The following is a 15,557-nucleotide window of genomic DNA, read 5'->3' as shown; positions in this document are numbered from 1 at the left end:
ACAGACTAAAAGTAAAGGGTTGGAAAAAGGTATTTCATGCAAATGGAAAAGAAAAAAAAGCTGGGGTAGCAGTTCTTATACAAAATAGGCTTTAAAGCCAAGGCTGTATGTAGTAAGAGACAGAGAAGGACGCTACTTAATGATAAAGGGACCACTCCAACAGGTTTACCCTAGTAAACCCTAGTGTGAGAGTCAGAGACCCCACATACATAAGAAGTTCAGAGATAAAAAAGAACACGGGTATATAAGACATTTTGAGTAAGGGATGAGGTAAGGTGTCTTGGGATTTCAGAAGGTCACCGCAAGGAGGGCAGATCTTCAGAAATTATTAGTTTGCTCTGCCTATCTGTAGATAGGTTAAAAGTCAATTTTGGTTATAACTCTTATCATGGCCAGCCTTCTAACTTAAATTCTTCTAGATAAGGTAGGGTGCAGATGTTTCTCTTGAACCCCCAGGGTCTCATTTGCCTTTAGTTGAAAATAATCAGCACACCACTGAGGCACATCTTGGGGTGACTTGTTCTGACCCCCTATACTTCATAAATACAAGATACACTTTTTTTTCTCCAAAATTTAACTCTCTGACAGCAGAGGTAGTGGTGCAGTATGGTTGGTACACATTAGTTATTGATGGTAAGTGACATTCTGACTCTACAGTAAAAAATAGGTCCTTGAGTCCTGGCTGGTGTGGCTCAGTGGATTGAGCACCAGACTGAACCAAAGTGTTGCCAGCTCAGTTCTCTGTTGGGACACATGCCTCGGTTGTGGGCCAGGTCCTCAGTTGGGGGCACACAAGAGGTAACCACCCATTGATGTTTCTCTGTCTTTCTCCCTCCCTTCCCCGCTCTAAAATTAAGTAAATAAAATATTTTAAAAAATAAGTTATTGATACGGAATACAGTAGTTTGGGAAACTCCTAAAACATGTCAAGCATGAGATGCGCTTATTTTTCTTTTCAAACTCTTTTTTTCTATTATTTTTTATCCATTTTCAGATTTCCAAGATATTTTATACCTGGTCTTGTACTTGGTACTGGAGTATGAAGATGAGTTCAGATTTTAACAGCCCACGTGTACAAGAAGGGTCAGGGAAATATTAATACACAATTGGGGGATGGAGAGAAAAGAGTAGAACAAAGTTTAAGAACAATGCTAGCAAGGCTGAAACACAGAATATGCTGAAGATAAAAAAAAAACACTAAGGCACCCTGGCTGGTGTAGCTCAGTGGATTGAGCACGGGTCTACAAACCACACGATTGTGGTTCGATTCCCAGTCAGGGCACATGCCTGGGTTGCAGGCCAGTTCCCAGCAGGGGACTCACAAGTGGCAACCATACATTGATATTTCTCTCCTTCTCTCCTTCCCTTCCCCTCTAAAGATAAATAAATAAAATCTTAAAAAAAAACCACTAAGGCAATGAAAATTCCGTTTTAGCCACGTTGATATACAGAGCAAGAAAAAAGAACCAATCTGTTGTTTCGGGCACATGGTACAAATGCAATAGATGGTATTGGGGAAATAGAATCTATTTAATAGCTACTTAGCTTTCATTTTGTTTATTAAGCAGAACATCTTCAAACTGGAAAGCATTGAATAATTATGATTAAGAAGGATTTGAATAAATGAGGGATCAAATTACTCTAAGCTGGATTTCACAAGTCACCCATTCATAGTAACCTTGCCTTCCCTGCCTTACCCATCCATTTTATAACTAAGAAATCTGCAGCTCAGAGAGATGACACAGCTTGTTCATGGCTGAGTCAGGATTCCCAATAAAGCCTGTCTTTCTTCAAAGCTACGTTCTTCTCAATATTTCCCGTGGCTCCCTGGAGTTGCCACGAGTCCAGATCCCTAGGGACTCAGTTCTCAGCAACCCTAAATTTATTCTTAATTTTTCTAAATTTGGGACTTTGAATTATATAAGCTTCAAAAGCCTCAGAACAGAACTCCCTGAGCTGAAGACGCAATACTTGAGTGCTGAAGCTTGAATCTCCTAAACTGGAATCTTTGTCTCTTTGAGAGTTACCTAAATTTTCACATTTCAGCCTTAAGGTGTAAGTCATAAATGCTGAACTGAGAACAGCAATAGAATCTAGACTCCAGTGTCTAATACTGAGTCTTCAACCATCAGTTAAACTGAGCCAGGAATGGAAAGGGCCTTATGGGAGAGGACTCCTGTACATTCCTGCTGTGATGGACATCTTTCTGTTTTCTCTAGATTATTGACTTATACAAGTGTGGTTCTCTCTGCCCAGAGGGCCACTTCTCTTTCCTCTCTGCTAACTTCTCCCTCCTTCTTGGAATAAGAAGCGTCTATTCGGAAGGCTTTCCCTGATCCATAGACTGTATTTAAAATTATTTGTTACTCATTTATATAGTGTAAATGACACCTTTCCTTTGATAACATTTATTGCCTTGCAGTCTTTCATTTACTTCTCTCTTTTCTGCCATACTTAAGTGTCTTTTCCTGCTGTATTCATCACGTGTCTAGTGCAGTGCTTAGAACTGTAAATATTTGAACTGTAATATTATGAATAAATATTCATAAATTAATGAATAAATACACAAAACATTGAATGAATGAATGAATGAACTGTTAAGATTCTGATGGTGGATGTGAGATTTCATAGTGGTATCTAAAATCATACCTCATCAGCAAAGAAAGGCATACTACAACTTTTGTTTTTAAATAAAGTGAACAACCCTGGCTGGTGTGGCTTAGTGAATTGAGTACGGGCCTGTGAAGCAAAGACTTGCTGGTTCAATTCCCAGTCAGGGCACATGCCTGGGTTTCAGTTCAGGTCCCCAGTGGCGGCCACGTGAGAGGTAACCACACACTCATGTTTCTCTCCCTCTATCCCTCTTTTCCCCTCTCCCTAAAAATGAATAAATAAAATCTTTAAACATTTTAACTAAACAATGCCCTGCATTTTCTGACCTTCTCTTTCCCTACATCCGTACTCTCTTAAACATGCCAGGCTCATATAGACTGAAATCTGCGCTGTGAACAGTTGGATCTATAGCCTGTGTTAGAAGTTGAGAGCATGTTCCAGAGCCATTATTTAAATCCATTTCTTTAGTAACATTATCTGTAATAGTCAGCAGCTTTGGCTTGTGCTTTGTGGCACAATTTTAGTAATTCTGAATGTTTCTGACATCACACCCTCCTTCTCACCCTCAGAATCAGAGTTGTTCATTCTAAGTCTCACATGAGTTGCAACATAAAATGCAGATAGATGAATTTTAAAGGTGCGTTATTGAAAGATAATGGACTGCCTGAAATTGAATGTGGGTGTCTTTCCTGACAGCTTAGAGAAGGAAAAAATAAGCTCAGAAAGGTGAGAACTGGTGATGCATCAGTGACTCATAGTAAAAAAATTATATACTTGCCATTTTCTCTGTGTAACTGTTTCATCAGTGATTTTGAAGGGATTCATTGTGGCTGATAGAGTGTGTGCTGGGTGCTGTTTTCTTGCCTTCCTGGTCCACTCCCCACCATTTGCATACTGTCCTCTGCCTGGGAGAATATTAGTTCTGCCTTTGAGGACAAGAAAATCTTCATTTCTGGATCAAAGACAAGTCGCAAAGATGTCATTAAAAATACGTCTTTTAGACCTGTGTGGACGAGGCGAATATGTCCCTTTGTCCCCAGCTTTTGGTTAGGTGCACGCAGTTCACTGGAGGCCACTGTGGGATAGCAGAGGACAGGGGAATGAGGTCAGGGTGCCAGCTCTCCTGGTTCTCTCCTTGAGCATTGTCTATTTCCCTCTATTAAATGCCAGACACTCTGTCAAGTGGCTCATGCCTTATAGTTACCCTGTGTAACTTCTGGTCACTGCTCCCTCCGTATGCCCCTTTAGGTCTAAGCTTCTACTGGCCTAGACCTGGGTCTTGCAGGCCACTATGTTGAATTTCCCTAACTCCTGCCCACACATGCCTAGATTCTCTTCATTAAACTTCCCAGATTACCCAATTTAAGTGTGCTATCTCTTTCCTGCCTGAGATCTATCTTACACAAGTTATTTGTGGAATTTGAAAATATGCTTTATGGTGGTTGTTGAAAATAGAAGCAAAGGGTTTAAACTTCTTTCTCTGATGACATAAGTGGGATACATTTTTCTTGTATTGCACACACACTTTTTAATATTCCCAAGTTCTCAATTAAAATAGATTAAAATAAATGTACACACATTTATTCAAGAGCATTTCAAAGAAGTAAGATGCAACTTGTGAAATTAAACCACAAGCAGCAGTCTGAAAAGAAAAAAAATGACATCTCAGACTTAGGTGTTTTATAAAAAGTCACCTTTCCATAAATGTTCCATTTTTATTCACGTTTCTATTCTCCCACATAGTTAGGTTTCTAGTTTATGCACAAACTGGTGATAAAAATAAACAAGGTGGAAACATGTAACAGCATAAGACATTTTTCAGTCACACTCCTGCTGGGTCCCAACGAAAGGTAACGAACAGTTCAGGCTACTTCCCCTGTGGACTAGTGAGGCAGTAGTGTGATGTGCGACTGATCAAACGGGAAGTTAGTCTTGGATGGAATGAGAGGAGTCCATTGGGAAAAATAGAGCTAAATGAGTCACAATGAATGGTTGCTATCAAGAAAATTATCTGGAGTTAAAGGGGTTTAGCGACGCGTTGTGAAGGTGGGTGATTATGCTCTGTGCACAATGTCAAGGGGAGGCAGGGAGAGCAGGAGGGCTGAGAGAATACCGGTTCTGCCTTTGCGGGCAAGAAAATCTCCACTTCTGAATCAAAGACAAGTCACAAGGAGCTCATTAAAAGATAGGCCTTTTAACTTTCTTCATTCCCTGTTGAGCTCGCTACTTACTTGAAATGAATATAAAATACTATGTTTACACCAAGGAACATTATGGTTCACCCTTTATGTTTTGTTTCTTTTTGTTTGTATGGCTGTACATGGTAGTGATTTCCTGTTGGCTTACTAGTGAACAAGCAGGCTTTGAACTTTATTCCTTTGACAAGAGGTATTCGTGCATTTGACAGGTATGTTCAAAGTGCTTGCAATGTGCCTTTCTGCAGAGCACTGAGGATACAGTGGTGAATAAGGCAAAATAGTCCTTGCTCTCATGAGATGATGGAAAACCACATTAATTGGCTAGTGCTTCCTCAACCGTGGAGGAAGGGACATGGGTATGTGATCAGAGATTAAGTAGACGGCAATAATGGTCTCATTTTCATAAAATCAGAATAAATCTCCTTTTATCATCCATCGCCCTAAAGTAGTCTACATAATTGTTAGTCTTGGTGATTGTTTATTTCTAAATACCCAAGCCCATTTTTTCCCATGGATAATTGTGTATATAACAAAATACATGTTCTGGGATTTCCTTTATGTTTCACCTCCCTAGGATGGATTTAAAGCCTACTCTTCTGGCCCTTGCATGCTGCCTGGAATAGTTATATGCCATATACACGTCTAACACTCTGCTTTAGTAGACCTGTGGTCTGACTGAAATATTTTTGAGTATTCTTGAGAGAAAGAATAAAAGTTAAGCTAGATGGTTCATAAAGAGTTTAGCTTGTATAGGGGCAGCTCCATTTGGTAAAGGTGCCTCATATTTTGAACAGGAAGTACAGGAAATTACTGCACATGCTCTGGACTCAAGCACACAGTCCATTCGACTCAGAAGCCAGTTGGTGTTGCTGGCATTTTCAGTAGAGATGGGTTATTCCATCTCTCACTATCTGGGACAACAGGCACTATTTCGCTGGCAAAAAGATTCAGGAAAATGAGGTATGTGAAAACTGTTGATTTCATGATCTAATCAATATTTGAGTACCGTGGGGGCAGGTCTGGTTACTCTCTGTTCTAGAACTGGTATTTATATGTATTTTGTGTGTGATTAAATAAATTTTAAAAATAAACACATCAAAATGTAGGTCACTAAACATTCAACCTTGCTAAATATGGCTAAATGGATGAAGAAACATGCTTAGTAAATATTTTTCTTAAATACAAGAGCTGACTTTGCGAAAGTGTGCCTTTAGCTGGAATAGCACTAGCTTTTTTATTGACCTAGTGCTTTGTGTGTTCTTTCTAGTGTTCATCTAGAAAAGATGATTTTCTAGATTACATAGGCAGTTAATGTAGAATGCTGTAATATGTAGACTTATGAAATCCACTCTCAGAGAGGTAGTATAACCTAGTGACATCTAGTATTTTTCTTGAAAGGCTTCACATATTTGTTACTGAAAAAGTTGTTTTACACATTTTGCTTTTGCATCTGAAAGTTAGGGATTAAGCACTTAATGTCTAAAATTGTACAGATTATAGGGTTACAGTGCTAGTCTAACGAACTCAGTAAAAATATTTTAGAACAATTATACTATAGTTTGACTCTACTGAAACTGTCTTAGATAATTATTTACAACTTCATCATACTATAAACACTCTAAATTTTAAAACAAATCTATGGATTATATACAAAAATATTCTAAAGTACAAATATAAGTTAAAGACTGAATAAAACATTCACCAGGTCCTGTGACAATAATATACACGGAACCTTTTGCTCTTCCAAGGGGAGACAAGGAGGCAGCCAAGCATGCATTTCGTTGTGTCAACATGCAAGCAGCCTTGTGGTTCTCTTGCTACTGCCTTCATTGTGCAAGTGGTAGTTGTCTTCATAATGCACTTGTGACCACTTCTGTAAACACTCTGCATCTTGCTTTACGGTTGATGGTGCTAAAGAGAGGATGATAATCTGGGCCTTTTTAAAAAATGATGATGTCCCTGCATATGATAAATATTGTGGTCCCACTGAGAGAGGCAAGAGATGCTTTAACACTGAGGATAACATTTCCTATGGAAATGTCTTTGCTGTTTCTTCAAAAGGATGGAAGTTATAGATATGAAAGCCATGGTAGTTTAGAAGGAAATAGGAAAGAGCCATTAAGATTAGTGGCTTGCTCAAAGGGAACTTGCCATTATTAAAAAAAATAGGCGTTTAAATCATAAATTGTTACTTTAAGATTTTAGAATTAAAGATATCACAACTCAGGCTTATTCTACCTCAGTGAAAATTTTGAGGTGTTATATGAACAAATAAAACTTTGGAAACCAGATTAAAAGTTGAGAAATGAGTAAAGCTACTGATTATATTCATTCTCTCTGTAAAAAGACAAAAAAAACATTTACAGTAATTATGTTTACATGTAATTGCAATTCTTGCCTTTTCATGGGTTCTCTAATTGAGTAATAGCTAAAAAATGATAAAGTCAGTATCTTCTTGTTTACATAAATGCACCTTCCCTTAGCTATAAAAAAACAGTGAAACCTAAATTTAAGCACTTTCCATATTATCATTTCAGTTGACCCTGGAAGTAATCCTGTGACACAGGCTGAAACAATTATTCCTCCTATTTTCAGGCAGAAAGAGAGCAAAAAACCAGGATTGCTTCTTGGTCTTCTGGTACTTGGTACTACTTTGTGTCAATTTTATGTCTTTTTTTTAGTTACACAAGAATTTTTCTTGCAAGTTCTCATTCTTAGCACTTTCATTTTACTTTTACAAATCCCCTAATACTTGCTCTTTTCTCCCTTAATTTTTTATAGTTTTCTTCAAAGCCTTATCTATGTTCAGCAGATACTTCCCCTGTTCCTAATTATTGAACTTCCTCTTGTGTGCAACCCAAACTATAGAATGTAATATGTAAAGAAGACAAAAACGGAAGTGAAGGGCTAAAGCGGTTATTAGAAGAGTGATGGACAGAGAAAAAGGAAGTGAGCTCAGAAGTTCAGGAGGGAAATGATGGATGGTGCTTACATGACAAATTTTGGGGGACCTCTCATCTCCTCTACCCCATCCACCTAGCTAACTCAGAAATAACGCTGCTGTTCTGGAAACTCACCTGTAATATCACCTGCTAAAGTCAATGTTAGATCTGGCTAATTCTGAGGAAAAATTTCACTGTCTTTGAAAGATAGTGAATAATTTAATAATAATTTAATAATTATTAATTATTAAAATTAATAATTATTTTTTGTAAATGAAAGGAATGATAAAGGGAACAAAGTAAACAAACAAAAAAGCAACTTAGGAGTAAATTCTCTGAAGTGTTCTGATCTGTATAGTCTTTATCACAATATCTCCAGAATTAGATAAAACAAGATATTATGTTTTTGAAGGCTTTTCTTCTGCTATGTATTTTCTTTATGTAACACTTGCTTCTGGTGCTATATAAAGAAACATCTGAAAAACAAAAATATGTTTTTGAAAATTAAAATCATAATAGAAAAAATTTCAAAATATATATTACAGCATAAAATTAAAGCAATACCCCACAGTATAATGTGAAACAATAAATAATTACAAAATAGGAAAAAAGATAATAAATTAAAAAATAAATCCAGAATATTCAACATCCAAAAGAGATGTTCCAGAAACAACACTGAAAACAGGACACATAAAATTATCAGAAAATAAGCAAATAATGTTTCTCAGAAAAGAACACATTTTCACAGATTAAAAGGTTTACTGAATGTCCAGAACTATGGAGGAAAAGAGATTCCCTCCAATAAAAAATCATGTAATTTTAGGTCAACACAAAGAAAATATCCAGAGTCATACTTCTCAACAGCAACTACAAAAACTAGAATCTTGCTAGCAGAACAAGACTTTCAAAGTTATTATCAACCTAGAATTTCCTACCCAGGCCAATTACTAATTAAGCTTGGTAATAGTACAGTCATTTTTGGACATGCAAAATCTCAAGAAATTTACCTCCCAGGTATATTTCTCAGTCAGCTACTGAAGGATATGCTCTACTAGACACAAGAATAAACTAAGAAAAAAAGGGGGATCTGGGATACAGAAAACAAGAAACCCAGCATAAAAGCAAAACAAAGAGAATCTTTGGGATGATGCTAAAAGGAAGATTCAAAGAGAACGTACATTCCTCACATCTAGATAGCAACCAGTCCAGACTGGCAGCACATCAGAAGACTGCAGAAGACATTCTTCAAGAAGCTAAAACTGAAAAAAACACATAGTATGTTGACTATATTAAAGGAAGATTTACACTGAAGAAGAGGATTTTTTTGAATTAGTCATAAACAGTCTAGTATGATAAGCATATGAATATAGAATGAATTTTTAACTGCTGGGTTTCAGGACGTAGGGAAGCTACACCCGAAAAGACATAATAGTGTACTTCTTGCTATGAGTAGCACTTGCATTGTCATAATGTAAATAGTTATCTAATAAAAGTTATAATGTAATTATACTGGAATGATAAGGGACCATGAGGCTGATTTGTGTGTGTCTCTGAGTGTGAAGGCATGGTGGGAGACTGGGAAAGTGAGCTGAATCCTGAACTTTTGTAATAGGAAGTCCATAGATAATGCCAAACCTGTAAAATTAAGAAATAGCAATATTAGCAAGTCATATTGATATAAGGGTTTAAATGATCAAATAATCAGCTAAAATAGTTGAAATTTATTGTCACCGGGGATCTGGAAATGGGGAAATGAAGAACAATGGACCGTTGGTTTTTGTAACAAGCTTATAGAGTCCTTAAAATAAGGACATGCATAACTGATAAAATTAAAAATGGAATTGAAAAACAAAAGATGGCTAGAGAAAAAAATAATTGTAGAGATGATTGCCTTTTTACTTAATAAGAGTTTAATATACATTATTTAAAGACCCATCTTAGAAATTATTCTCTGGCTATTGGCCGTTCATGTCATTTATAAAGTTGTTTCTTTTATAAAACATCAACCTGGTTGGTTTCAAAGAGGACTTGGATGGCTAAAGGATTCAATGTTGAATGAAAATCCATGGGAAACATTTGTGAATATGGCAGCATACTCTTCAAGCTCCTTGGAGAACTGTAATCTGCTTCTGAGTTGCTGAAATTTTACTAATTTATTCGGGCATCACTCTACCATAGACAACATTGCCTAGAGATTCGGTATAGGGTTGGATCAGGGCTGGGAGGGAAAGAAATTTAGGTTCTCTAGGCCTGGCCACATTATAGGGGGTTCTGGTTTATGAGGTCTGTGGGTCTAGCTAAAGTCTTTTCATACTGGGGAGCTTGTGACTACCTTTAAAGTGGGAGGGCTCTTATAAAGAGAGGGGGCATCAATCACATCAATAATCAATAACAGTTTTTCCTTCTTTTAAGGCTCCCCTATAACTGGACCTTTTTTATTCTGTAGGAACTCGTCCTTTTTGGGTTACCAGTTAAGCCTTGAGCCCTTCAAGCCCAAAAAGATGTGAAGACATAAAGTTATGACTCAATAAGAAGAAAAAACTATTGTGGAATTTTGATCAGAGGAGGAATCACTTTTTTTCATATCACAGACTAAAGGCCACATTGAAGGCTGGCCGCCTCTTTGAAAACTGTCTCCATCACAGCAGAATCCCTTCCCACCTACGATTTTGATCACAATTGCCTCAAATTTCCAATAATGTTTAGAACAACGCCTAACAGAGTCAAAGCATTAATGTTCCCTATTCCTGAAATCTAGGTCATAGCATGTAGTTGACCGCTCTCCTGGAGAAAGCTCTCCACCTGTTCCTGACCCCTGTTTTACCTTCCCACACACGCTCTCACCTAACTCCTACTTTTATTTTTGACAAGTCAGCTTCTCCTATCAGCTAAGCTAGCTGACCCTGCTATAGGTTTATCATGACAATTAAATAGCTGATAACAAGGTATTGTGGTAATTGTCCATTTTCCCTTTAGACTACGAGAGTTATAAGGGCAGAAGATGTTGTGTGTGTTTTTTCCAACCCAATGACATTGGTTATTCTGGGCCTTATATAATATCTGGCCCTGGACTCAATAAGTATGTGTTGATATGAATGGATTTGCTATTTTTCTACTATTTAAAACATATTTTCATACTCTATATCATAATTGTGACTGATCATGGGTCTTTCTTATGTCTTATACCATCTGTGATTGAGGAACATGTATTAATCTCTATGTAAATGGCACAGAGAGATTATGGGAATTGCTAGTCTTCCTCCTAAATTGGAATGTTAAAATATGCAAAGTACTTGGCTTTCTTAAAGGAAGAGTTCTTGGAATCCATTATCAAATAAATGCATCTTCATTTTATATTAGAGTTGGTCTAGAGACAATGAGACAACATCTAATATACGGGGAAGATTGCAATTAGATGGTAAGTCATTTGGCACACTAAATTGCTCTTAATATGATTTGTTAACAATTTTTCTATTTTATTGCAGCCGAGGCGCCGACAACAGACTGGCCCACCGGCGGCAGACAATTCTCCGTGAGAAAGGGAGAAGGTTAGCTAACCGAGGACCAGCGTACATGTTTAATGATCACTCGACAAGCCTATCTGCTGAGGAGGAGCGCTTCTTAGATGCAGCTGAATATGGCAACATCCCAGTGGTGAGAAAGATGTTGGAAGAATGCCTGTCACTCAATGTTAACTGTGTGGATTACATGGGCCAGAATGCCCTGCAGTTGGCAGTGGCCAATGAGCACCTGGAAATTACAGAACTTCTACTCAAGAAAGAAAATCTCTCTCGTGTTGGGGATGCATTGCTTCTAGCTATTAGTAAAGGTTATGTTCGGATTGTGGAAGCCATTCTCAATCACCCAGCTTTTGCCGAAGGAAAGAGGTTAGCAACTAGCCCCAGCCAGTCTGAACTCCAGCAAGATGATTTTTATGCCTATGATGAGGATGGCACACGGTTCTCCCACGATGTGACTCCAGTCATTCTGGCTGCCCACTGCCAGGAATATGAAATCGTGCACACCCTCTTGCGGAAGGGTGCTCGGATTGAACGGCCTCACGATTACTTCTGCAAATGCAACGAATGCAACCAGAAACAGAAACACGATTCCTTTAGCCACTCCAGATCTAGGATCAATGCCTATAAAGGTCTGGCAAGTCCAGCTTATCTGTCATTGTCTAGTGAAGATCCAGTCATGACAGCCTTAGAACTCAGTAATGAGCTAGCAGTGCTGGCCAACATTGAGAAAGAGTTCAAGGTAGGTCTTTAACATAAGGTCTGCATTCTTCCTAAGTCGTAGTCAAGGTATATTCACAAACTTCCACTATGTGCTCAGGATTGTACTAGTTACTATAGTCAGTAAGTAATTGAATGTTTTTTTCCCCAACAAACTCTTTGTTCTAATCATATGTAGTAAAAGTTATGATTGCCACCACTTGGAGATATTCTGCTATCTACCAGACATTTTACAGTTATTATGTCTAATCTTTATCACAATCTTGAGGAGATATTAGTTCCTTTTCAGGTGAAGAAATGGAAGTATAGAAAGGTTAAATAGGGCCTCACTTAAACAACTGGTAAATGACAGAGCTGGGGTCAGAATCCAGGTATGCTGCACCCTCAAACCCAGGTTCTTTCTCCTATTTTGTGTTCAGAGCATGGTGACCCATACTGTTGAGGTCAGAAAGGTGGACAAGCTGAGGGAAGGGACTGTTTGACTGGAGAGACAGGTGCATGCATACTTTCTGGTGAGGTGTAAATATTCACATTTAAAGATAGAATTCTTAAATCGCTCTGTCAGATGTATTCAGGGGCCTATAAATGCTACAGTGATGTGATGCGCCTCAACACCTATTTTAAAAATAAGTGAACAACGTCTTCTTTAACATTCAGAATAGCTATATCTTTCCTTTTTCAGTCCAATTTCCTGCAGAAATGTGATTCCTAATGTAATAGCTTTTATTGTAGTCTCTTGTAATCACTATATATGCAAAATTTTGTGTATGTATATACCTATACATATATTTCATATGTTTATATATGAAATTTTTGACTTTTTAATTTCCTATGATCATAAGGTTCTAAGTATTAAAATATTCTGAAAAAGTTAATTTTACATCTATTATTTTTGCATTTGAACAAAGCAACATAAACTAAACACCATTGTTTAATATGACAAGTATATACAAATTTTGACAACAAATTTGACTATATGACACAATCCTTATTGGAAATAAATTCGTAGTGGGATTAATCATGTCTACACCTTTGTTATACATTTAATAAAAGAAAAAGGTATATCATGCTAAAAATATCTTGGTAAGGAAGCCAGAATGTTACTTTAGTTTTTGTTAATAAGCTATATAAATCATTAAAGATTTTATGGAATAAAATTAAAAGAAGGTTGACTGTAGGTGGAATAAATATTTCTTGATATGATTTGATAACTACCTTAGTAAATTACACATACTATATCTGAAAAAAGTCACATAAAAGTTTATCCATGTGTGTCAGCCAATGTCCTATAAAAATTCTGAGTCCCATAAACCTTTGCAAGTCACATTAAAAGGAATCATCCTCACTAGTTTTTCTGTACCTTGGTCATTTGAGATGCCTCTCATTTTAACTAATGTTATATCCTAAAGAGGAATATTCAGACTAGTTTAAAAGAATCACACATTTAAGTACATGAAAATTTTACTTTTGTATTTAGTATTTCCTACTGAAACCTTCTTTTCATTTTCTGTCACTGTCACTCAAGAGGGATGCATTTCTTTGACAATGATTGTCGGATAATGAAGAGGCAATTATACTGAACAAAAGTTATCATGGCTCCTATCACCACACTGTACTGTATTTCTAAATTCAGAACATTCTAACATGAACCATCACATTGTATTTTCACCACTAAGCTTTGTCTTCGACAGAGATGTGTATGAGGGCGGGGTAATTTAGGGACCTCTCAGGGTGTGTGGTACTGGGATTGATCATTAGAGGGAGATTCCTTATTGCTGGCTACATGGGTGAAGTGGGGAATTCTTTTGTAAAAGGGCAAAAGGTATATTTTTAAGGAAATCAGTTTTAGGAAAGTTGAGGATCTGTAAATCAATTCCCTTAAAGCTATCAATATTCTATGGTCCCTTGGAAAGTTTTTACATATCTGAAGGCAACTTAATCTATTTTGTGAGTCAGAGAATGTGAACCTACACAAAGATTTCTGTAATATCTAGCATATAACTTCTCTAAGCTCCTCCCAGTTTCTCCCCTTCCATTAATAAGAGGCTGGGTGCATTGCTCCTGAGTTCCATGGGCAATTTTAGTCTTTCTCCTTGAATCTCCTAAGCCAAACAAATTGCACTAACCATCAGGTTTGTAGCTGGTTCCATGCAGAGGTACAACCAGACCACAGCAGAAAAGTCCAATAACTAGATAAAGCCACAGGAATAAAAAAGAAAACAAATAGACCTGAGTAATTGCATGTCTTTAAAGAGAATGGGGAGAAACCAGATTCAAAATTTTTCACCCATTCAAATCCAACTTTTGTATTGAACTTTTTTCAGCCACCTTAAACTTTCACTAAGCCTAATTTTTGCAACAAATACCAAATCAGCAAAAAAAAAAAAAAAAAAAAAAAAAAAAAGGAACACCCAGAACTTACCTTTTCCATATCCAGAGAGCAAGACTGCTGGCTCCTCCCCTTGACTCAAGACGAGGCTCAGATAAGGTAGAATAATCTTACAGACAAGGAGATCAACACCAGGGTTGGTTTTATCAGCAAATTTAGTCTCCCAAATTTCTAATTTCTTTCTAACATCTCATTATGTACTTATGACTTATGTCTCTAAACCCTTTTTGAACTTTTAGGTTGCTTGTGACAACAATGTTTTCTTTACCCTAAGGAAAACCTGTATACTTGTATACTCTTGTATACTTCGGGGACCATCATCTTCCCTATCATTCTGGAAAAGCAACTGTTCTGGAGCTTTTGCAGATCCTTCACGTCTCCCCAGGGACCTGTGCCTAATCATGCAGATGCCTCTGCCATTGACTTTGAGAAGGAGGAAGATAGAGCAACTCCTGCTTCGTCCATTTTTAGACCATTGCTATACTCTAGTGTTCAGATGTTCAAAAATGTCTGGCATTGTTTGCAAGAAAGATCCTTTAAGAAACTGATTGAGCTGAAAAATCATTTTTGTTAGCAGGATGGCAGTGTGATTATTGTTAGACCTTAGCAGAGTGACAAAGGTGTCACCTTGTAGCGACAGTGCTGAGTAGCAACAGGGCGAATCACTGTATCAGAAGCACAGGGCTGGGAGTCAGACAGGTAGGAGAGGTAAGAGGAAGGAGAACAGGTACCATTATTGAGCTTTATGGATTATTCTAAGTGATTTACACTCTAATTTTATGATATCACAACATTTAAGTTCTCTGTGATTAGGAGAAATTGGCCAAAAGCTAGAAAATACAGTGACCTTTCTAAGATTATATAAATATTAAGTAGCGGAGCAAAAATTAAAATCCAGGTGTGTTTTGTTCCCAGCCATATCCCTGTCTTTACATCACTCAACATGTTTTTGATTAAGTACCATGTGCCACATGCTGTGCTGGGGTGTAAGGACTCAGAGATGCGTAAGATCTGTAGCAGTCTTTGCTCTGAAGGGTATTTGAATCTACTCAAGAGAGGCAGATACGCAAACAAATAAATGCACTAAAGTGCATGCGGTGCATGTATGTTGTTACCATTGAATTTCCTATGCTAATTTGAAATAGATGGACAGAGAAAATCTCCTTCAGGCAGAATT

At 37.3% G+C, this 15,557-nt stretch overlaps 1 protein-coding gene across 1 annotated transcript in view; it reads left to right on the top strand.

The window, feature by feature from the left end:
* TRPC6 (transient receptor potential cation channel subfamily C member 6) overlaps positions 1-15,557 on the top strand; it is a 126,818-nt gene that overhangs the window by 72,493 nt on the left and 38,768 nt on the right. Inside the window, exon 2 of the mRNA XM_037029742.1 lies at positions 11,239-12,013. Coding sequence (XP_036885637.1) covers positions 11,239-12,013 — 775 coding nt within the window. The remainder of the gene's footprint in view (positions 1-11,238; positions 12,014-15,557) is intronic.

Source organism: Sturnira hondurensis, unplaced genomic scaffold (assembly GCF_014824575.4).
Source record: "Sturnira hondurensis isolate 20B ecotype Veracruz unplaced genomic scaffold, ASM1482457v3 Scaffold0020489, whole genome shotgun sequence".
Classification (NCBI taxonomy): Eukaryota; Metazoa; Chordata; class Mammalia; order Chiroptera; family Phyllostomidae; genus Sturnira; species Sturnira hondurensis.
This window is presented reverse-complemented; position numbering and strand designations above follow the sequence as displayed.